The 24388-nt window shown below is 51.3% G+C and overlaps 1 protein-coding gene and 1 non-coding gene across 3 annotated transcripts in view; both read right to left on the bottom strand.

Annotated features, from left to right (window-relative positions):
* Positions 1 to 1234: 1234 nt before the first annotated feature.
* HKDC1 (hexokinase domain containing 1) overlaps positions 1235 to 24388 on the bottom strand; it is a 46554-nt gene continuing 23400 nt past the window's right edge. For both annotated transcript variants that reach the window (XM_062214144.1, XM_062214145.1), the window contains exons 8-18: positions 23905 to 24060; positions 22460 to 22693; positions 21122 to 21426; positions 18505 to 18650; positions 18284 to 18403; positions 15090 to 15185; positions 14812 to 14911; positions 13368 to 13551; positions 11323 to 11478; positions 4041 to 4274; positions 1235 to 2076 (exon numbers count right to left, since the gene is read on the bottom strand). In XM_062214144.1, the coding sequence (XP_062070128.1) occupies positions 1929 to 2076; positions 4041 to 4274; positions 11323 to 11478; positions 13368 to 13551; positions 14812 to 14911; positions 15090 to 15185; positions 18284 to 18403; positions 18505 to 18650; positions 21122 to 21426; positions 22460 to 22693; positions 23905 to 24060 (1879 nt within the window). In that variant the 3' untranslated portion in view covers positions 1235 to 1928. The remainder of the gene's footprint in view (positions 2077 to 4040; positions 4275 to 11322; positions 11479 to 13367; positions 13552 to 14811; positions 14912 to 15089; positions 15186 to 18283; positions 18404 to 18504; positions 18651 to 21121; positions 21427 to 22459; positions 22694 to 23904; positions 24061 to 24388) is intronic.
* Positions 7870 to 8003, bottom strand: LOC133776445 (small Cajal body-specific RNA 11). The gene has a single exon (XR_009868391.1). It is a non-coding gene; the product is annotated as a small Cajal body-specific RNA 11 (non-coding RNA).

Here is a 24388-nt window from a genome sequence, read left to right as displayed (position 1 = left end):
ATACATATCTGACAAAGAGTCTACACTTGACTCGGCCAGCCAAGAAACTCATGCAGATAACTGTGTGACGACAGAGGCGGTCACAGGCAGTTCAGATAAAGGGGGGAAGAGGGAGGAAGACACAGGATGTTACTGGAGAAAGGGTCAGGGAGAGGCCGACTCCACAGAGTTCTGGGGTATGTGGGAGGGACCAACTTCCCCAGCGGTAGGGTCAGCTTGAAGGTCAGAAGGCCTTCCTCTTAAGATACTGCTAGGGAAGCCTGGAACAGGGCTAGATTCAAATCCCAGCTCTATTCTCCATTCCAGCTTCCTGATAATGGGTACCCTGGGAGGCAGCAGGTGATGGCTCAAGTAGCTGGGTCCCTGCCAACCATGTGGGAGACCTGGGTTGAGTTCCTGGCTCCTGGCTTCAGCCTGGCCCAGTCCCTGCTGTTGTAGGCATTTGAGAAGTGAATGAACAGATGGAAGAAACCCTCTCTGTCTTTGCCTTTTTTTTTTTTTTTTTTTTAATTTTTGTTTTTTTGACAGGCAGAGTTAGACAGTGAGAAAGAGAGAGAGAGAGAGAAAGGTCTTCTTTTTGCCGTTGGTTCACCCCCCGAATGGTCACTACGGCCGGCGCTGCGCCGATCCGAAGCCAGAAGCCAGGTGCTTCTCCTGGTCTCCCATGCGGGTACAGGGCCCAAGGACTTGGGCCATCCTCCACTGCACTCCGGGGCCACAGCAGAGAGCTGGACTGGAAGAGAAGCAACCAGGACAGAACCGGCGCCCCTACCGGGACTAGAACCCGGTGTGCCAGCAACACAGGCGGAGGATTAGCCTAGTGAGCTGCGGCGCCAGCCCTGTCTTTGCCTTTCAAAAGAGATGACAGACAGACACAAAGATAGCTGGATGAACAGATGCCTTCTAATCACCCTTAGCTGTTCAAACGTGAGCTAGAATTGTAGGATCACACGGTAAGTACACAGTCACAAGAAGTATTCAATAAAATGAAATGTGGATGATCTGTTAAGGATATTGTAGAAGATATTCCATAAATTATCCCCTATTGGTATGAAGCTGGGACTAAGGAGATCTTGAGCTCTTGCCAACGCCATGGGTCCCTTATTTTATCCACCAACAGAGCGTGGGGTTACCAATGAGCCTCTCAGAAGAAACAGCCGTACCTCATATCAAGCTTCTTAGGAAATCAAGTATTTTTATTCATTTACTGGATTTCATATACCTAGCAGTCCTTAAAACAGCTACCAACAGCAGCCACACAGCCACATGTAAAATGGCAAACAGATGCCCCGGGCAACACCCCGCTCCGTCACACACTCAGGAAGGAAGAAAACTCCACAGGGCGCTGACACGGCTCGCCTGCAGCATGACAGGAATTCCTGCAGGGCCCCATGGCAACCAAGCCCTGGGCTTCCTGGGGCTGGACACTCAAAGGCTCCTCCTTCACTTGGATGTCGACATGACGAGCTAAAGACACCTTACACTGAGTCCCTCTCCCTCTCAATGTTCATCCACAGTTGAGGGCCCAGTCAGTAAAAGCGGCAGCTTACACATCACGGCAGGGCCTCAGCCAGCCAGGCCACATGGCCAGATTCTGGACATGTTTCCAAGTTCAGCAGCCACAGGACCCAGAGCCACACAGAGCTGACAGCTCAGGCTTCAGCTGAAAAATCTGCTGAAAGGGGCTCTCGCGAGCCAGACCCTTTGATTTCCTAAGTTGGCCCATCTTTGGCCCAAGTACACGAGAGAGAGGTGCCATTATATGCCACTGTAAAGCAAGTAACAAGACACTAAGAGCACACCCGAGAACCTGGGGTTCTCTTTCGGCCGTCCACGGGGTGAAGTCAGCCCGATGGTCCGCGGGCAGCTCCTCTGCCGCAGGAAAGGCTGGTCGGGATGCCAGGCGCGTCAGGCCCAAGGCGGGGCTCCTAGTTCTCCTTCCGCGGCTGCTGCAACCGCTTGGCCACAGCGGTGATGAGAGCTGCTCCCTTCCCACTGCCATCCTCTGACAGCATGAAAGTCACCTCGCATCGAGGAGCCAACTCCTTCACAGTCTCCTGCAATATCCGAGAAAAGCTAGGAAAGAGAGAGGGAAGCATCATCAGCTCAATTCTGGAGAGGGATTTACAAGCGACTCTGGTCGAGTTTCCCTACCACCCTTGCTTCTCAAGTCTCCCAACAGCTTCTGACACAGCTCTTGCAGTCTCTCCTCTCACACAACTACTAGCATGGGACGGCTCCGGCGTCTCACGGGCAGAGGGCAGAACATCACAGTGTAACGAATAATTCTGTGGAAACAGTTATTGCTCTCTACTGCAGAAAGAAACTGCTGCTCCGAAGTTCAGAAACCTGTCCAAATTTGTACAGCTAATATGCTGATCAGAACCTGTACCAGGTCTTTTTCCAAAATCTTTCCTTTTTTTCAGGCTCAAAATTTCCCCTTTTTAGTTCAAATTTTTTCAAGGGCAGGCATTTGCTCTTTTTTTTTTGAAAGAGTGGATAGTAAGAGAGAAAGACAGAGGGAGAAAGGTCTTCCTTTGCCATTGGTTCACCCTCCAATGGCCACCTCGGCCGGTGCACTGCGCTGATCCGAAGGCAGGAGCCAGGTGCTTCTCCTGGTCTCCCATGGGGTGCAGGGCCCAAGCACTTGGGCCATCCTCCACTGCACTCCCGGGCCACAGCAGAGAGCTGGCCTGGAAGAGGGGCAACCGGGATAGAATCCGGCGCCCCGACCGGGACTAGAACCTGGTGTGCTGGCGCCGCCAGGCGGAGGATTAGCCTAGTGAGCCGCAGCGCCGGCCTGGGCATTTGCTCTTGAGGTTAAGACAACGCTGCTTGGGAAGCACAAATTCCATATTGGAGTGCCCGAGTTTGAGTCCCGCTCCACTCCTGGCTCCAGCTTCCTGCTAACGCACACCCTGGGAAGCAGCGGTGATCACTCAAGCAGTCGCGTCCCTGTCTGTCACATGGGAGACTCTGATGGAGTTCCTGCTTCGTCTTTAGCCTTGGCACAGTCCTGTCTGTTCTGGGCATTGGGGAGTGAACTGTCTTTTGCTCTCTGCCCCTCAAATAAATAAAAAAAATTTTTTTTGAGCTAACTCTTTAGGGGCCAGCATTATGGTACAGCAGGTTAAGCCACCACTTGGGAACCTGTACCCATTACTGGAGTGCCAGTTTGAGCACTGGCTGCTCTGCTTCCATTTCAGCCTCCTGATAATGTACCTGGGAGGCAGATGGTGGCTGGAGTAACTCGGTTCCTGCCACTCACATAGGACCAAGATGGAGTTCCTGGCTCCTGACTTCAGCCTGGTCTAGCCCTTGACATGAACCAGTTGGTGGAGGATCTCTCTTTCTCACACTCTCTTTCACATAATCTATTTTCTAAAAAAAGATTTATTTTATTTATTTAAAAGACAGAGTTACAAAGGTGTGTGTGTGTGGGAGAGAGAGAGAGAGAGAGAGAGAGAGATCTTCCATCTGCTGGTTCACTCTCCAAATGGCTGCAACAGCAAGAGCTGTGCTGATCTGAAGCCAGGAGCCAGGAGCTTCTTCCAGGTCTCCCATGTAAGTGCAGGGGCCAAGCACTTGGACCATCTTCTACTGCTTTCCCAGGCACTGTAGCAGGGAGCTGGATCTGAAGTGGAGCAGCTGGGACTTGAACTGGAACCCATATGGGATGCCAGCGCTGCAGGCCAGGGCTTTAACCTTTTACACCACAGCACCAGCCCTTCAAATACTATATTTCAAAAAGCTAACTCATCATTTATACAAAAAATTAAAACATAAAATAGAAACCTATAAGCAGCTTATAGTTGATAAATGCTCTAAGCCAGGAATATTGGTTGATTCTTACTGCCACCTTGTGAGAGCCAGCTGTGCTTCCAGGAGGCAGAGGCATTGGGGCTCAGCCCTTGTCTGCAGACTCAACGGGTGACATCACCACGCAGCACTCTGTCCCAGGAGAGGGCAGGACACCATCCCACTGGGCAGCCCAGGAGACCCCCACCCCCAACCCCCGCCAGGCCTCTCGGGGCACTCACTGGGGGTGTAGCTTGTACAGGGTGCCGTCCACACCCACGGTGATCCTCAGGCGCTCCAGCCCCTGGTCTTCCCTCCTCTTTTCCACGATGGCAGCCAGGCCGGCACCACAGAGCTGGGCTGCCCGCCGGGACACGACGCCGCACACCTCCTTCACCACAATGCTGTCCTCGCACGTGCTGTCCAGGCCCAGCTGCTGCAGGATCCTCCGCACCTGGAGAAGGGCCAGGCGGTCGCTGTGGGCAAGCACAGCGGTGGGTTAGGACCTGTTTCCTGGGACCCTGGGACCTGCTCCGTGTAACACACGGCTTCCCCATCTCGAAGTGCCCTGGAGACCCAGGCAACAGCTCAGCGGGAGCACAAGGCCTGAGCTCTCCCCAGGAAGTTCCATCATCTTTACAAACCGCAGTGTGAGCATCTCTTGTGTTAGGCACGTTCACTCCCATTCCCTCACTGGGAGTGCCTATGAGATGGGGCAACCTACACACCAGGACCCATTTTCCAGAAGAGGAGCCTGAGGTTCAGAGGACTTGAGCTCTCAGACAGTAGCGAGCAGGCTTCCAGCACCAGCCTCTGCCAGCAGCTCCGGCCTTCTCGCAGGGACCACGCTAGCTCTCAGCTCCCCACCCCATTCAGTGGGGGACCATCTCTCTCACTCTGTCTTTTAAGGATTTATTTATTTGAGAAGCAGAAAAAGAGAGAGACAGAGAGAGAGGCTTTCCATCCGCTGGGTCACTCCCCCGGTGGCCACAATGGCTAGAGCTGGGCCGGTCTGAAGCCAGGAGCTTCTTCCAGGACTCCCACGTGGGTGCAGGAGCCCAAAGACCTGGCTTTCCCAGGACATCAGCAGGGAGCTGGATAGGAAGTGGAGCTGCCCCCATTGTGCTCTCGGGGCTTCTGAGAGAAAATCTGCCAGTGTTGCAGGGCCCTTTGTGCTGCCTTGACAACAACAGGGAGTCACCCCTGTGAAAGCTTGGTGGTTTACAAAGTCCTTTGGATTTCTATACATTATCAGGGATATTCATAAGCATATATAAAAACTGACCCATTTGGATATCGTTGTTATGAAAATGTTATTAGAACCCAAATAAATTATTGTTTTTCCCTTTGTGCTGAAGAAAAGACTTGGCTTCCTGGTGGTGAGTAGGGCAGGAACTGCCCTGTTCTGGAAGAGCCAGACCCTGTGGAACAGATTCCTAAGCAGACCCTCAGCTGCACACGTGATGAGCGTTCCCATCCCCAGCTGGCTCGCTGGTGACTGTCACCTTCTGTTGAGGATCCTCATGAAGGGCTGTACAAAACCCTGCATTTACAGGAAACCTTCCAGTCGGTGTGAAGTCCGTGCAGCCGCTCAGCCTAGGTGGAGGCACCCTTTGTCATCCACCATGGAGAGCCTTCAGTTGCTCCCCTGGAGGAGCAGGGTCTTTCCCGACACCAGGTGACACTGAGGTGTGTTACAAAGGGGGCTCTGGGGCCATATGTGAATGCTGATGTTCCTTTCGTGTCCCACAGTCATGGGGAGGGTACCCACCAATCCCTAAGCAAGATGAACTTGTCCTACAAAAAAGTCAAGGCCTCCAAGAAATGGTATAAGTCACGTGTTTTGTTTTGTTTTGTTTTTGCATTCAACCCCCTAATTCCAGGTCCTTGGAAAGCATGATGTGGAACTGGGTCCTAACAGCTGCAAAAATTTGAATGCCCTGAGCTGGCCTTGTGGAGAAGGCTCTGTGTCTGTAACTTGGGAACTCCAAGTCTGAGGACGTGTTGAACCCCTTCTGCAAAACGGCACTATTAACGTCCTGAGAGTTTGTATCTATCCACACGTCTGATTTAACTACCAGAAAACTCCCTCTGTCCTGTGACAGGTCAGGACCAAGTCTTGGAGGTGGAGCATTACCCAGCAGCACAACAGTAGAAATCACCCAGCTCTGAACGGCTTGTTTCATGACGGCTACTGCTCCTAGTTTTACATTACCTGGAAAACCTCCTTTTTTACCTCTTGTTCACAACTAGTTTTCTTTCTTTCTTTCTTTCTTTTTTTTTAATTTATTTGACAGGTAGAGTTATAGACAGTGAGAGAGAGAGACAGAGAGAAAGGTCTTCCTTCCGTTAGTTCACTCCTCAAATGACCACCATGGCCGGCACTGTGCCGATCCGAAGCCAGGAGCCAGGTGCTTCCTCTTGGTCTCCCGTGCGGGTGCAGGGGCCCAGGCACTTGGGCCATCCTCCATTGCCCTCCCGGGCCACAGCAGAGAGCTGGACTGGAAGAGGAGCAACCGGGACTAGAACCTGGCGCCCATATGGGATGCTGGCACCGCAGGCAGAGGATTAATCAAGTGAGCCATGGCGCCGGCCCCACAACTAGTTTTCTTATTGATGCTAGTGGACTGTCTTTTCTTACAGACTGATTTTGGCCAACATGTGGCAGTTGATAATTAATGCATGTTTTATGCATATGCAAAACAAAAAAATATGGTATTAGTTGCTTTTAAGGAATTTCTGACATTACATGTGCATTTTTGTTGAAATTGTTACTGGACTTATAATTACATACTGAACTCCAATAAGGTTTCTGTAAAATTTAAATAAAACCAAATTCAAAATTAAAAAAAAAAATAAAGAAGTGAAGCAGCCAGGACTTGACCCAGCACCCATATGGGATGCCAGCACTGCAGGCAGCTGCTTTACCAGCTACGTCACAGTGTCACTCCCTTCCCCCTTTTTTTAAGCCAATTCTCTTTCTACCTAACTTTTTCTGATTCTCTGCTTTCTCATCCAACTAGAGTACACACCGTGTGAGGATAAAATGATATCCTCCATAGCAGCCAGCACAGGGCTGAGTGCTTTCAACAAGCAAGTGACTGAAGGATACAGAACACACACCAGCCCCTTAGAGGAGGGAGGGAGACAGACACACAGAGTGCACCAAATGCACACAACAGCCAAAGCCTGGAGCCGGGAGCCGGGAGCCAGGAGCTCAACTTAGACCTCCCTCATGGGTGGCAGAGACCCAGCTACTTGAGCCATCACTGCTGCCTCCCAGGGTGCCCGTCAGCAGGAAGCTGGAGTCGCAAGTGAAACCAGGAATGGAACCCAGGCACTGTTATGGGATGCAGACATTCCAAACAGCATCTTACCCACCACACCAAATGCCTGCCCCAGTCTGTATTTTTAGACTTTGTTAAATGAATAACACTGTGTAGCAAGGGGAAAACAGAGCTTCTTTTTTTTTAATGAGTATGAAACTAAAATCTGTGATTCCTTATAGGCCTTGCCCCTGGTTTATCAAGCCCTTTCATGTACTGGATCCTCAGAGCAGTACTGGGGGTTAAGCCACAGAGCGATCGTTTATCTTGTAATGAAAGAAGCCGTGGTCCAGAGAGGTGAAGCAGGCTGCCTCGGGTCACACAGCTCAAACAGGTTAAGTGGGAAACACACACTCTGAGACTGGAAACCCAGGGCTCTTCCCCGGGGAATCCCTGTGCATAGCACACTCTGACCTGGGCCACAGCCAGCAACAGCACCACTTTCCCACGGACACTAACTGGATATGATTTTCTTTGTATTCCATGAAAAAAATGCAGAGATCAAACCATGCAAAGCAGACGCTTCTTGGGCAACAGAAGCAAATGACTGTGCAGTGTGCAGCTGCTGCCACCTTGTACTCCGGCAGGAACAACATCCTCTGTGCTCAGCGGCCCCCTCCCTCTGCCTCCAAGAAAAGCAAGGCAAAGCTAAGCCGATCTGCTTGTCTGCTGCACAGGGGGAGAAACTGTCTCCCACAGCAAAAGAAGATCCCTCTGGTCATCAGAGGCGACCTTTGTTTTTTTAATTGTTTGCTTGTGCCTTTAAAACCTAGCCCTGTTCTTAGGCTGGCCTCCTAATCTGAGAGGGAGCGTGCTGTGTGTCTTGCCGGACTCCCCCTGTGAGAACTGAGCAGAGACAAGGAGAAACATGGGCGACTTCTACCTCATCAGCACCTCAAGGACACAAAACTGCTGCGGGGGCCACTGATCCTGCAGCACCTGCCCAGGCAGCGAGTGCCTCTGCAGCAGCCCGTCTGATTCCCCCCTGCCCCGCACTCTGCCTGCATTTATAGAGCGGTTTCCTCTTCTCCCCTCTGCAATGGGCTTTTTCACTTGCAATATTTGAACATATTTACTCAGATTCACTGAGTACAATCGAGAAGAAAGGTCAAGCACAAAGCCTCCGCTAATATCCAGTACTTGTACAAAGAAAAAAGCAAGGAAACGAACGTACTTGCACACAACTACCCATGGTGGAAGCTGGACCTATCTGTTTAAAGGCAGTATTTCCTGGGGCTGGTACTGTGCTGCCGCAGGCTAAGCCACACCCTAGGGAAACACTTTCTTTAACCAACATTTCTACAGTAAGAAAACAACTCACAAAATACAACTGACTATGTGTACAAGAAATACATTGTATCTCAGAAGAGCAGAAAATTATAAATTATAAGCCAGATACCCTATACCAAAGGGAAAGGCTAGTAAATTGTAATAACATAATGTAACTCTAATGCAGCCATTCAGAACGACAATCACATCTACGTGAAGAAGGGGAAGCCCTCCTTTCTAGAAGTATTACAGCTAGGAAATCCAGGAAGGAGCCCCTCAAATCATCAACATTTGGGAGTAGGCAATTAAGCTAGTGGTTAAGATGCCCGCATCCCATACTGAAGCGCCTGGTTTCGATCGCCAGCTCTGGCTCGTGACTCCAGCTTCCTGCTAATGTAAATCTTGGAAGGCAGCAGTGACGGCTCAAGTAATTGAGTTCCTGACACCCACGTGGCAGACATGACTGTATTCCTGGCTTACAGCTTTGGTCCCCACCCAGCTTAGCTGATGCAGACATTTGGGGCATGAATCAGCACTTCCTAAATAAATAAAGGTAAAAATAAATAAAGGTAAAAATTATCACCATTTTACAGACTCTAGTGAAATAACAGATCTAGGCAATAAGCATCAATGACTGAAAACACAGAAGAGAGACAGATAAGGCCGTCTATGAAATATTCTTATCCAAAATTCAACACCGAATGTAACCACACAACTGTGTCTAGTTATGACTTCTCAGGAAATACAAGAGACAGAGGAAAGGCTACATGCTGCAACCAGCCAAATCCAGAATATAGGAAACTCATGGCATAAAACGATCGTTTTTTTTTCTTTTCTTTTCTTTTTTTAAACAAATACAGGCCAGCGCCGCGGCTCACTAGGCTAAGCCTCCGCCTAGCAGCGCCGGCACACCAGGTTCTAGTCCCGGTCGGGGCACCGATCCTGTCCCGGTTGCCCCTCTTCCAGGCCAGCTCTCTGCTGTGGCCAGGGAGTGCAGTGGAGGATGGCCCAAGCCCTTGGGCCCTGCACCCCATGGAAGACCAGGATAAACACCTGGCTCCTGCCATCGGATCAGCGCGGTGCGCCAGCCGCAGCGTGCTACCGCGGTGGCCATTGGAGGGTGAACCAATGGCAAAAGGAAGACCTTTCTCTGTCTCTCTCTCACTGTCCACTCTGCCTGTCAAAAAACAAAAACAAAAACAAAAACAAAAACAAAAAAAATACACCGCAAGGGAAAACAAGAGAGGGTATAGAAATCTGTAGATTAGAAGAGATTTAAGAAACACATCAACCAAATGCAACATGTGGACTTTAGATATCGATCCAAACAGATGAACTGTAAAAACCATCATTTTTACATAATTCAAGATATAGGCACACTAATAGAACATATTATGAGATTAATGCTTATCATTAGCTAATTCAGGTGTGATATGGTACTATATTTTGTTGTTTTGTTTTCTTAAAAGAACTCTTATATTGGAGCAGGCGTGGTGGTGCAGTGGGTTAAGTACTGCTTGGGACAACCACATCCTGTATCAGAGCTACAATGTGAGTCCTGTGTACTCTGCTTCTTATCCAGCTTCCTGCTAACGTGCCAGAGAAGGCAGCAGCTGATGGTCCAACTAATTGGGCCCTTGCCACCCACATGTGAGTCCAGGATGGCGTTCCAGGCCCCCAGCTTCAGCCTAGCCCAGTCCCAGCTATTGCAGGCATTTGGGGAGTGAAATGAAGATCTCTGTCTCCCTCTCTCTGTCACTCTGCTTTTAAAATAAATACATCTTTTTAAAATAACCCTTATATTTTAGAAATATATTTGAAATATTTATAGATCAGCTGACATAAAATGTGAGATTTGTTTCAAATTAACCCCATCTGGGAGTGAGGACCTCTGAGTACACAGAGGGGTATTTAAAAAGTTAATGATCGGTGTGTATTATCAAAACATGATGCACAGATTCCAAAACTTTTTTTGTACAAAAATCAACTCATCTTTTAGTCCCATTTTCCACAAACTTTTTGAAGCTCGCTTGTGGATGACCCAGTCTGGTAACGAGATGATTACTGGTGAAGGAGATGGTGGAAGCATTAAGTTCATTTTACTATTCCTTCCATTTGCTGTATGTTTAAAACTTTTCATGATAAAAATTAAAACAGGGGCCGGTGCTGTGCCGTAGCAGGTAAAGCCACTGCCTACAGTGCCGGCATCCCATGGGTGCCACTTCAAGTCCCAGCTGCTCCACTTCTGATCCAGCTCTCTGCTATGGCCTGGGAAAACAGTAGAATATGTCCTAAGTCCTTGGGCACCCACACCCATGTAGGAGACTGGGAAGAAGCTCTCGGCTTCTGGCTTCAGATCGGCTCAGCTCAGGCTGTTGCAGCCATTTGGGGAGTGAATCAGTAGATGGAACACCTCTCTTTGCTTCTCTGTAACTCTTTCAAATAAATAAATAAACGAATCTTTTAAAAATTTAAAATAATCAAAATTGTAAATGAAAGCTTTCACAAAAAATACTGAACAAATAATACACACAATGATATTCCATGAATGTTTGCAAATAAAAAGTTTGCATGCATTTAAGAACTTAAAAAGGACCATAAATGGGCAAAACCCAAAACAGCTGCATTCGTCAGTGAGCATCAGGTTGGAATGTTTCAGACTCTGTTTTCATCTAATGGACACTGGCCATCTTTTCAGGAAGAAAATACACTTTAGCCTTCACCTAACTCCTGTGTGACCATGGAGGACCCCCTGGGGAGGACTCTGTCATTCCTGCTGAGCACTCTGAGCTGGGCTGCAGCTGGGGACTGAGAGCAGCCCCAGGAGTCAACCCCTCCCCCAGATCTCAAATCCACTCAACCCCAGCGTGATGGCAGCACATCCCAACAGGGTGTCTCACAGCATGCAGGTAAACCTGTCACACGTCACCTTTCAATCTGGGACAGGAACTTGGTCTCGAAGATGCCCCTGGTCCGGAGCCGCTCTGAAATCTGCCCTCGGAAGAGGAGGCCCTGCCTGGTGAGGCCGATCAGGATCTGCCGCACAATCTCGCCCAGGTACATCCCACTGGTCATCTTCTCGTACCTGTTTGGGAGAGGGGCATCCAGCTGGTGAGGGCAGGAAACCTAGTGTGGGCAAGTGGTTTCTGGAAGGGCTTCGGGTCCTGGTGGGGAGGATATGCCCTGGGCATCCACAGCTGCCTGCTGCCCGGGTAGCACAATGCAGAGGGCAGCCTCATGGGACAAAGTGGCCCTGGGACCACTTCACCAGGAGCCAGGCCCTGGCTCTGCCATGGACTAGCTGCCCAGTGTGAGCATGTATCATGAGCCATCATCTGCAAAGTGCGGAGCAGACAAGCACTCCACAAAGCCAGCAGGAGGCAAGCACGTGGTGCAGAGCAGGCACCAGGCAGAAGTTAATCCCTCTCCTGGCCCCAAAGCCTGTTCCCCTTGGCTCTGCATTACAAATCTGTTCTGCTGGAGATTCTCCTTGGCTTTGCATTTGAAGAAATCTGTGCCACTACAAACCTGCTCTATAAGACATTTAAACCATCTGCGTGCACCAGGGGTGCTCCAAATAACGCGAGGTCCCTTCCCCCTTCTGCCAGGCTCTGAGCTCCCGGAGGGCTAACAACAGGCAGAAAAAGGGTTTTGGAACTGACAAGGCACAGAGAAGGCACCGGCCGTGGTTGCACTGTTACTGGTGACGGCGCTGCAGAGCTGGATGGCCACTGCCTGCAGAGGCCAGTGGAAATAGAAGGTGTCTGTGTGCAGCTGGGTTCCTGTCACTGCTCAGGACCACATCAGTCTGAGAAGCCAGCATCAGGACACAGAGAACGGTGACTGTGAGGCAGGTTCAGATGTTCTCCCCCTCACACTCTTGGTGCAAAAATCTGACGACCCAGTGGGTGCAAACAGAAGGCTGAGGCAGAAGGAAGCAGCCCCTGGAGGAGAACCAATACTCAGATGCCCTAATGTGTGCTTTTCAGAGATGATCCCTGCTTTTTGGAGCAATTCCCGGTTTAGCTGAACATACCTCACCTGCCTTCCAGCCACAAGGACTAGCGTCACAGGAAGGTGAGGAACCACCAAGATCCAGCTTAGCCCTGCCAAGGCTTTCCCTAGACAACACTCTCAGTCCACCAGCTCCCAGGGTGTCCACGGCCCAGGCATCCCGTTACCTATCTGCTTGGCCTCCCCTCTTAGATGTCACTCATCACAGTGAGTCTCTAGTCCCCTATACCTCACATATTAAGATCTTCATTGTGACAAAGTCCATCTGGCCTGCAAAATGTAAAACGTTTTCCACCTTGTCCTTTTCAGAAAGTGCCAGCCCTTGTGCTGGGGGATGGGCTGAGGCCCAGTGCACTGGCTCTGCTCTGCCCACCTGAACTCTCCTAATTAGGAAGGGAGAGCGGCATGCAAGTGAAAATACGCTTCTACTGTTACTCTCAGTGTTTTCAGGGTGATCAGTAATTGGGGTACACCTCACAAGTGATCGTGCCCCAGAGTAACACATGACAACATGATTGGCAACCAGGACTCCTGCCCATCACCGGGATTTACTTCCAGCCCCCAGAACAGAGGTCAACAACCTGGCAGCCAGCTCTCAAAAGGCTGAGGGCACTGACCACTAAACTGGACCTAGCAGAAGCCCAAGCTGAGAGGGCTCACTAAATCACCACACCCCTGCTCTGTGACGCCGGCCCCAAGCAAGTGGACATTCTGACAGCCCCGTCCCACCTGCAGAGCCACCACTAGCCCTACAATGCCTTAAGGTAATTAGAAAGAAGGCCCCTTTCCTTCAGCCTGATGGAAACTTGTCACAACCTTTTGCTTTTGTCCCAGTAAGAGACCTGACTGACATCTGACAGAGTTTTAACCAACCCAAAGCCATGGTGTCCGTGGCATGGAAAAGCACCCCTCTCCCCTTAGAGCTGGCAGCGCTGCTCTCTGCACATCTGCCTTCCTCACCTCTGTTTGCCGGGATTCAAGGAGCCCTCATCCACCTCCTTGTCGTACTGGGTCCGGATGTCATCCAGGCAGCCGTTGTCTCCAAAGCCTCCCCACTCTGTGTTGATGCACATCTTCCCTTCGTTCCCTTCCACCAGCTCGATGTTCCGCATCTCTTCCATGTAGCACATGTTGCTGCCTGTTCCTAGGAGGAAGCAGGAAGGGGCTTCAGCCATCAGAGGCACCACGAGGTCCTACCGGGGCAGCAGAATCGGATACAGCTGTTGTGAGTCCAGCCTGGCACGCGGAGCTGGCTGACCTCCAGCAAGAACCTTAGCTTTCAGAGGCTCAGCTTCTTGCCTATAAAAAGGAAATAACACCTGCCTTACAGGTTTGTTATAAAGAAAAATGGAGTGATAGTTCTAAATTTCCTCCATGTGGCAAATATTCAATACATGGTCCCTGCCTCCTCCTCTCTCCCCTCCACCTTCTCTTCCATCTTCATCGTCGACAAGCCACAGGCACACAAAGCTTGCAAGCGGTCACAGAGTAGCCATCTGAGCTGGAAGAGACCATTGCCTAGTCTGGGACAAGACAACACATGGCAGCCGTGAGCTTATGACCTGGTGTCAGAACTCCGTCAACCCAGCAGTCTGGGGAGCCATCATATTCGACCCCACAGGCTCCCTATTTGCCCACTAGATCCAGCTTAATCCCTTCCACAGATGAGAAAACTCCAATCAGACAGAGCAAGCAACCTGCCCATGCTCACAGGTGGGTAATCTGTCTGGCACTGCAGACAGCTCAGGATACCCCCTCACCTTGTTCCACCTGCTGCTCACATTCAGGAAGCCCAGGCAGCCAACTGGAACAACTCTCTCAGATTCCATCATGACTTCACCTTTGCCCTTCCCCCAAGAAGCCCTTTGTTCCCACCTCACTTGTTCTAATTACACCTCTTCCCCAACCTCTAAGAGACAGTCATCTCCCTGGAACCCACGTGGGCCTTAGTTACTACTGGGCTTCTCCCACAGGTCACTTCAGATCACTGCTTCCTCTCCACTCTTCCCCCTACTGTGAGCCCCAAGAGCCCAAGAAGTCACAGAAGAGAGGAGGCACACACTGGAGCCGGAGCCAACACCCAGCTCCTTCAGGCTTAGGCCAACACCCTCTGACTGCAGTCCAGTCTCCTTCCAAGTCCCTAACTTGCAAATCCTTCCTTTCTATACTATCTCCTTCAATGGAAAAGGTGTCCTTGGCTTTGAACCCTTCACAGAAATAGATAATAAGATTTAGGAATTAGGTGACTCGCAATCCCAGTCTTAACTTCATCTTTGCCTATAGGACAGAACGTCTGCATAATGGAAAAATCACACACACACACACCCTGCCCCTCGTCGTATTAAATGGAAATCCTGACAGGATCCGATGGGAGGAAGCCAGTGGTCTGTGTCTGCTCACTCACCTGCAATCAGGCCAATCTCACAGTTGGGATCTTCATAGCCACAGGTCATCATGGTTCCCACTGTGTCATTGACAACTGCAACTATGTCCAGGTCAAACTCCTGCAAAGGAAGCAGCTCCACTGTGAGCAGCATGTGCAAGTCAAACAGGCTGAGAAGGGACATACCAGCCCGAGGAGAGCAGAGGCCAGAGCCACGGGGACCGGGCAGAGGATGGCAGAGCAGAGGGGCCTGGGGGCAGGGGGCAAGGTCAGACATCAGCCTCAACGCCATAGCCTACATTTCTCCTCTTGATAGCTTCCCTGAGCATGTCCACCACGTCCTCCCCTTCACAGTCGGTGGCCTTAAAGCCTTTGGTCCATCCTATGAGTGTTCCCTGAAAGAAAGGAGGGGAAATGCGCTTTGTCAGTGGTTGCTAAGACCCCCCACAACCTGGACATCTAACGATGCAGGCACTAGAGCTGACCGCCGACCTGCTCTGCAGCCCTGACACTGGCACAGAAGTGGCACAGAGGTGTCACAGAGCACAACGCTCAAAAGAGGCTGATGGCCAAGTGCAGTCGCTGGGGAAATTCACGTTCTTCAAGAGTCAGACGACACTTCCTGGGCAAGACTACACAGAATAAAGGCCTGGGATTCCAACAATCCCACATCTACCTCAACCAAGGGCAGACTGAGGTGGGATCAAGGGCAATGCTACAATACGTTCACCAAAACACACTTCTTCCAGAGTGAAAAACTAGCGGCATCATATGATGCCTATAACAGACGTCTATCGCCTTGTACATGGACACGGGAAACGTTACAAAGCCACAAAAACAAATCATATTGTAAGCGAGTGCTGGATGCTAGAATGGAAGGGAAAGGAAGGATGCTCACCGGGTGCTGGGAAGTCAAAGCACATGAAACGTACAGACAGTTCACTGTTGTTTTTACTTTTAAAAATTACGCACACATACTTGACCTTGGAACAGAATCTACATTGAGGGGTTGGCAGTGGTTCTGAGTGCAAGATTATGGGTGCTTTTATGTCTCTTCTATTTGTCTGTATTTTCTACCTTTTCTAAAATTATCAGGCGTAATTTTTTATAATAATGAGAAACGCTCAAAGTCACACGGTTAACTTTGGGCAGCACAGTCAGTCCAGTCCCAGCTCTGTAGCCTGGAAAGCTGAAGGAGGGAGGGTAGACTGGGGGAGTGCTTGGGATAGGAGAGGCCCCCAGCAAATCTGATGGCAGCACCCTCAACCCAGAGACCCTCAGCCAACAAGCCCCGCCCCTTTCTCTCTTCAAGCCTTGGGAAATGGGCCCCCTTGCTCCTTTCCTGGTTAACACATGCAGAACATCAGAGACATACCCCTAATTCAAAAACCCCTCATACAAATAATCTTTTAAATTACGTACACATGTGTGTATTTTATTTGAAAAGCAAACAAATAGAGACACACAGCAAGTTCTCCCATCCGCTGGTTCACTCCCCAAGCGTCTGCATCACCCAGGGCTGGGCTAGGCCAAAGCCAGGACTCTGGAACTCAATCCAGGTCTCCCACATGGGTGGCCGCGGCCCAAGCACTTGAACAGTCCTAGGATAGATATTAGCAGGAAGCTGGAATCAGGAGCAGAGCTGAGCCTCAAACTCAGGCACTGTGATATGGGATCCAGGTGTTCCCAAGTGGTGTCTTAACCACTACACAAAACACCTCCCATATAATATATATATATTCTAAAGCCCCACTCCTTCCCCCAGCCATCAGTGGCTTTGCTCCAAGGTGTCCACTGCTCTGCCCTCCTTGCTGTGCTTTCAGGGGCCTGTCAACACTGCTGCGGGACAGAGGCCCAGCGGCCTGGTGGCCTGGTCAGGGGCATTGCTATGTCTTGGTGCCTATCGGCCACTCAGAACCGTGGACAGCTGCATGCGGCAACTCCCCTCCTCAGCAGCAGATTAATTTTTAACGGCAGCAGTAATTCAGGAACACGGGACTCTAATGAAAAATTACAACGTGACTGGTAAGGATAAAGTCCCCCTAGCTCCCCCTACCCCGCCCAATCTGAGAGACAACCTCTACTAGCAGTCTGCCTTGAACCCTTCTTGACCTTTGCCTCTCCTTCTCCACGTATTTTTAAATAAATGAATTCACACTGCAATTTGTTTTCCTCATTCAATAATGCACCTCCTAGACCCGTTCATATGGATCTGCAAAACATTCCCAATTGTACACAGAAATTCTAAAATCCACAAGAAACCTATGAAATAGTACTATTTTTATCCCAATTTTTGAAATAAGGAAAGACACGTACAGAGAGGTTAGTTAACTTGCCCAAGGTCACACAGCCAGTGAGTGGAGCAGGTGGGGTGTGAACCCAGGTCATCTGGCCCGAAAGCCCATGCTCTTACCTACTGCTTCCTGCTGCCTCCTGGTCAGGTTAGGTCACACCCACGGAGCACTCAGAGCAGTTCTGCCATAGATCAGCACTACGGATGTGTTTGCTAAATAAAATCAAGTCCACGGACACGAGGCACATGGGGCAGTCACACTCACAGTGACAGACAGCAGCATGGGGCTTCGAAGGACTGGGGGAAGGGAGTGAGGAGGTATGAGCTCCAGGTAGGGAAGATGAAGAGCTGAGAGGAATGGTGGTGATGCTGGTGATGGTGGCACAACAGTGTGAGTGTCCGCAGTGCCACTGATGTGTACATTTAAAAACGCTTACAGAGGTCAGTTTTATGTTGCGCACATGAGGGTACTTCAAACAGTTCAGGAAGTGTGGACTGAAAAAATAAGCTTATTTTGGTGCCAAAAAAAAATGTTGAGATCCAAGCATAATTCTTTCATAATATACATTTTCCGTGAACTTTTTGAAGATCTCTTGTATTTTACCCCAATTTAGAACACTGTAAAGGAAAAAGAGTATCTATGGGGACAGTGAGTGGATCAGATGAAATACTAATAAGCCTTTGGTGCTGTTCTCCTTGGAGAATATGGCCTCGGCCTGGGCCAGCTCTGGCTGTTGCAGCCATCTAGGGGAGTGAACCAGCGGATGGAAGTGCTCCCCCTAACCCCGCCATGTAACTCTACCTTTCAAACAAATAGACCAATCTTTAAAGAAAAAAACAACAATACAGTAGAACATAGCATTCACCTTGTGTTAGGTGTAATACACAACACAGAGATGACTGCAAGTGTACAGGAGGAGGCGTAGGTTGTGCACAAACGCTACATTTTTATAGAAGTCCCTTGGATTTCAGTCTCTGGGGACATCCTAGACCCAATAGCCCACAGAGGTCCAGGGACAACTGTATTCTTAAATCCCGCTGTGAACTTCAACCCCCAAGATAATGAAGCATAATAAATACACCATCTAAGTGGTTAAAATTCTCTATCCTGTGTCCCCAGCAGTCCTGATGGTGAGACCCCTATGTCAAACGCGCAGCGGCTACGAAGCTCCTGCTGTCCTGGCTAGCGGGGCTGCTCACCTTGTCGATGCTTGCCTGCCTGCAGGGAAACGAGAACGTGAAGCCCAGAGGTAGCCGGGCTCCCTTGAGGCCCATGTACTCCAGGAAGTCGGCGATGCACTGCACGATGTGGTCAAACAGCTGTGGGGAGACAGTGGCGTTCACACTGGGCAAGCCCGGGGGAGGGGCTGGCAGGCTGGCACTGAGCACACAAGCCCCCACCCCCACCCCCTGGCACCCACCTCCTCGCCAGTGCCCTGCATGATCTCCAGTGGGATGGCGAATATCTTGTTGTACATCCGCACCGACCTCCGCCCACTTCTGATCTTCACCAGGAGGACCCGGAAGTTGGTGCCCCCCAGGTCCAGGGCGAGGAATTTCCCTTTCTCTGTGTGCAGAAAGCAAGGACTGAGCAGGGGTTTGTCCCAGGGCACCAGAAGGATGGGGAGGTGCTGAAACCAAGTAGACCCAGAGCCTGCCCTGCTGGGGCTCGTGGATCAGAGGGGCGTGGGGTCACCATGCCCGGCATCAGGCCCTGGAAGGCCCTTGGGTCTGTCTGAGGCCAGTCTGCTTCTCTAGGTACAAAACCGCAGGCACAACCTACATGATCACCAGTAGGGTGCTGGGAAAAGAGCCTGGACTGGAGTCAAGGGATCTGGGTTTCTGAGATGTTGTTGCTGTTTTAAAAGATTTATTTATTTGAAAGGCAGAGTTTACAGAGAGAGAAGGAATCAGAGAGGGAGGGAGGGGGAGGGGGAGAGGGAAGAGGGAGAGAGGGAGAGATAGATCTTCCATCTGCTGGTTCACTCCCCAAATGGTGGAAACAGCTGGAGCTTCCTCCAGGTCTCCCACATGGGTGCAGGGCCCCAAGAACTTGGGCCATCTTCTGCTGCTTTCCCACATGCATTTGCAGGGAGCTGGATGGGAAGTGGAGCAGCCGGGACTTGAACCAGTACCCATATGGGATGCCAGCATCACAGGCGGCAGCTTTACCTGCTACGCCACAATGCTGGCCCCAAGACATCACTTTTTTTCTTGAGCAAGAGGAGCCAAGGGCCAGGTCCTGTCTCCCCAGAGCTGCCTAGTGAGGAGGCGGGGCCTCGAAAGGCTCTCTGGCTTTAAACTGCACTGATGGCCAGCCTTCGAGGGGTCTGGTACCTGGTAAAGGATATGATGAGACTTGTACTCAGTGGGCCCCCAAGGATGAATCCAAGCCAGGCCACCCTGACTGCAAGGGACTCTGGGGGTGCTTCTATCTCTCTCTGGCCTAGACGAGCTGCTTGTTCATCCAACTGTGGAGTGGCTCTACCCGTTCCCTGCCCGCCCTCAGACCCCCACATATCTGCCTAATGAGAAGCCATGTCAGTTCTGGTACTGTATGCACCCACACCCACCCACTCCAAGTGCAGGCCTCTCCCTCGTCTGCCATTGTGTAGCACCAGTCTGTCTACAAGGTCTGCACCTTGCTCTTAGCCTCACCCACATGGTTCTAGCCATGCTGGTCTTTCTGCTGTTTCTTGAATGTGCCAGAGCTGTCCCCTGAGCTGTCTCTCTGCCCTTTTATCCCACTCTACCCTCTCTCACAGCACCTGCTGTGACCTGACGTCACGTGGCACAGATTTCTCCAGGGGCTGCCAGTGCAACAGGCCAGGAGCTCCTGAAGGGCAAGTTCTGGGCGCCACTACTCTCTTGTACCCAGAATGGAGCCTGATGTGGAGTGGCGCTCAGTGAAACTGTGAGGGACGGAGGCAGCAGGACCACAGAGATGAAGGAGTGAAGAACTAAGCAGTATCTTTTATGGTTGTTTCTTTTTCCCGTGGGAAAACAAAAAAGCCTTCCTCTGGAAGAGGTCTTTGCTGTGGACAGAACAAAAGTAGAGCTATGCACGCCAAACCCTTGGGGTCTCAGTCTTGGTGCCCAGAAAATGGGAACCATTCCCTCTTTAGATGAATACCAAGAGGGGTGAGGATGAAATTAAATCCAAGGTACAAAAGCAAACTGGAAGATGTAAAAGCTTTTTACAAAAGTCATTAGTTCCAGAAGAGGCTCATGAGGTCTAAAGAATAGATTCCAGGGGTTAAGCAGGTAAAGCCACTGCATGACATGTGGCATCCCATACGGGCACTGGTTCAAGTCCCGGCTGCTCCACTTCCCATCCAGCTCCCTGCTAATGGCCTAGGAAAGCAGCAGAGGATGATCCAAGTCCTTGGGTCCCTGCACCCATGTGGGAGACCCAGATGGAACTTCAGGCTCCTGACTTCATTGTGCCCTAGCCTTGGCCACAATGCAGTCATTTGGGGAGTGAATCAGTGGATGGAAGATCTGTCTCTCTGTAACTTTGCATTTTGAATAAATCAATCTTAAACAAGAGAGAAAGAGAGAGAGAGAGAGAGAGAGAGAGAGAGAGAGAGAGAGAATGGACTCCATTGCTGGGTGGATTCTCTCCACTGAGCACAGATGAGCAGATGAGAGATGAAGGGTTGGAAAAGTCTGGGCCAGAAAGTGACAAGAGGGGCGGGGAAAGAGCCAGGGAATTGGGCAGGAAGACAAACCCAGCACCCAGATGGAAGCTCCTGGGCCAGAGTCTGCATATTCTGTTTGCTCACAGGATGAGGTGTGCTTGTGTTCTCACATACAGACCCTAACACACACACACACACACACAACCTAACTTAGATACTCTCTCACTGTAAACACAGAGGGCTAACCAAGGCAAACAGGCTCAGGAGGAGAGCTAACCTTCCACCTTGCTCCTCCTTCCTCATTACAGACATGAATCCAAAGCCCTAAAAGGCAAACAGCACCCCAGGTTTAGGGCTTCAGGTGGCCCTTCTGAGAGAGGGGCTGCAGCAGGCCCACCTGTGCCGTCGGGCATCCCGCAGACGTAGGTGGGCAGCATCTTGACCGTGGCCAGAGGGTGGGTCTTCTTCTTCAGCCCAAACTCGAGCTCAGCCCGCATCCTGTCCTGCACACCCACAAGCTGCTCGAGGGTCAGCCGGAACAGAGCCAGCACCTCGTCGATCTGCTTCCGCTGGGCCTGCACGCGGGAGGCCACCGCGGTCACCATGGCGGCCCCCTTGGTGCTGCCACTCTCCGACAGGAGGAAGCGGACGTCACAGTTGGGGACCAGTTTCCGCACTACTTTGTGCAGGCGTTTGGGGTACCTGAAAGCAGGGCAAAGAGCATATTTCACACTCAGGAAGGCGCGGCCCAGCCAGCAGGAGCACATACAGACATGGTGGGGCAACACATCCTGCTGGGCCAGAGCACAGCCCTTTCTGTGCTGGATGGCAGGGGCAGGGCGTAACTAGGAAGAAGGGCAGTGGAAATGTGCTCTGGAGGCCTCGGGACGTGGCTAATTTATCCACTGGTGTTTCAGCCATGAGAGCAGGCCCATGCATAGCGTGCTGGCTGAACGTCACCCAGTCCCAAAGGGAAGGGTTTCTCTCCCAGCCCTTTTCAGGGTGAACCCCCACCTGGCTTCCAAAACCACCTCCGGGCCTTTTACTCTCCTTCCTCTGAGAGAGTCTCCTTTTCCCTACCAAGAACTTTCATGTGAACTTGCCAACCTCTGCCGTCCCGATTTTCCCTGTCTATAATTAAGTGTGCCTTGTTTCCTAGGCTTACCACATAGTAGGTAATCAGTAAGTAATGGATAGACAAGACAGATGGACACAAGGATGGATGGATGGATGATGGATGGATGGAGACACAGATGGGTAGATGGACCTATGGATGGATAGATTGATGGCTAAGTGGATGGACGGGGGGATGGATGGACATGTGAATGGATGGAAAGGTGGGTGGATGGATAGGGGAGGGATGAACAGACATGTGGATGAACAGATCAGTGGACACATGGATGGTTGGAGGGATGGATGAATATGTGGATGGATGGAAGGAAGGAAGAAGAGCTGGGTGGATGAATGAATAGAGGGAGGGGCGGATGGCCAGGTAGACACATGGATGAGTGGCCTTCCTCATTAGACAACTGGCTTTAGCAGAACATTCCCATAATGGTGGCCCCCCAAAGCAACCCAGTCAGAGGAATGTGGGTGCTGGATTCACCCACTCCTTTGCAGAACCAACAGGAGGCGGGTGGCCCCAGCTGCTCAAACTACACAGTCCAAAGAGAACACTGAGATGCCACTGCAGGGAAGGTCATCCGTGGGGTGTAGGCTGGCAGGCGGCACTCACTGGGGGTGGATCTTGTAGAGCGTGCCGTCCATGCCCACGGTGGTCCGGAGCCGTGTCAGCCTCTTGTTCTCCCGGAGGCGGGTCAGGATGGCTGCCAGGGCGGCAGCACAGAGGTTGGCCGAGCGGAAGGAGACGATGGTGCAGACATGCTGGACGGCAATGCAGTCGGCCTCGGACGGCTCCAGGCCCAGATCCACCAGGATCTCTCTTGTATTGGCCAGGCCTTCTTTATACCTGCCAGGGAGAGGAGTGAGAGGGCCATACTGCTCCCACCCGTGGGCATCCCCAGCCCTCTCCTCTCTCAAGGATTGTGAAAATGAATGAGCTGGTGCATAGCAATCCAGTGAGGACAATATCAACACTGATAACAGCAGCCACTACTTGCTAAGCACTTGCTATGTGCCAGGCGATTGGCCAAGGGTTGTGTGCGAACTCACTCATCTAATCCTCGCATCAGTCCCCATTGCAGAGATGAGGGATGTGAGGCACAGAGAGTAATTTTGACCAAGGTCACACAGCAAGTAAATGCTAGAGCCAAGACTTGAACTCAGACAGTTAGATTACAGAGCCCGCATGTGTAACTACTCTGGAAGCTCCATCCCCACTCTGTCTGGTTCAGACACAGACTGCTGGGCTAAGAATCTAAACTGACTACAAAGCACTTGGGCCATCCTCCACTGCACTCCTGGGCCACAGCAGAGAGCTGGACTGGAAGAGGGGCAACCGGGACAGAATCTGGCACCCCGACCGGGACTAGAACCCAGTGTGCCGACAACGCAGGCGGAGGATTAGCCTATTGAGCCGCGGCGCCGGCCATGGGAGTTTTGTTTTTGTTTTTTTTTTTTTTAATTTTTGACAGGCAGAGTGGACAGTAGAGGGAGCCAGAGAGAAAGGTCTTCCTTTTGCCGTTGGTTCACCCTCCAATGGCCGCCGCGGTAGGCGCGCTGTTCCGATGGCAGGAGCCAGGTGCTTATCCTGGTCTCCCATGGGGTGCAGGGCCCAAGAACTTGGGCCATCCTCCACTGCACTCCCTCGGCCATGGGAGTTTTTAACTAGGATCCCATGCGTGGGCTCAAAGGGGCCCAAGGGTGCTCTGATATCATAAGTGAAATTGTGCACAAATGTGCATTTTGGGGATAAAGCATCCAGAAAGGGGCCTGTGACCCTAGCAAAGTTACAAGCCACCCCTTCAGACAGGAGGAAGGCAGCAAGCGTGGGGAGAGGGTGGCCCCTGCAGAACTCCTGGCTGACAAAGCCAGCAAGAAGGTGGCACCTGAGTCCCAGCAGAAACTCTAGCCCATCTGAAGCTGTGCCCAGGTCTGACATCCCGCTGGTGAAGGGGAAGGACCTGGTTCTCACTGCTGTCCACCCCGAGCCCACGGCCCATGGCCACCCACTCTTGCTCTCTCAGAGTCAAGGCGGAAGGGCCTCGGCCAGCGGCTTACCTCTCCATGGCAGCCACGTGCTGTGTTTCGATCTTGCCCTTGGTGTGGAGAGCAGAGGACTTCTGGCCACCAAACAGGAGGCCAGTCTTGGCCATCTTCAGCAGGATGAGCCTGACGAGCTCCCCCAGGTACAGGCCGCTGATCATCTTTTCAAACCTGTGATTTGGTGAACACATTAGTGGGAGGAACACCCTTGGTGATGTAGCATCACTGCCCAAAGCCCAGGAGCCAGAGGCACAGTCAACAGCGCAGGTCAGAAGGCCTCAGTCCAGCCCCAGCTCAGATGGAACATGACTGCTTGGGGTCACCAGGAAGTCAGTGTGTGCTGGGAGCAGGTGCAGTCAACTGCACATGGGCAGTTCTGGTGTTTAAATGGCTGCTAGGAGGCACCTAAAATATTCATTCACCAGGGCATCTCTGCAAAATGGTTGATTCCAGAGCTGGGGCTGGGGATGTGTGAGACGAGGATGACCCTTCTTACTGT

Source organism: Lepus europaeus, chromosome 17, assembly GCF_033115175.1.
Source record: "Lepus europaeus isolate LE1 chromosome 17, mLepTim1.pri, whole genome shotgun sequence".
In the NCBI taxonomy this organism is placed as follows: Eukaryota; Metazoa; Chordata; class Mammalia; order Lagomorpha; family Leporidae; genus Lepus; species Lepus europaeus.
The sequence above is the reverse complement of the archived record's forward strand: the minus strand, read 5'-3'. Positions and strand labels throughout refer to the sequence as shown.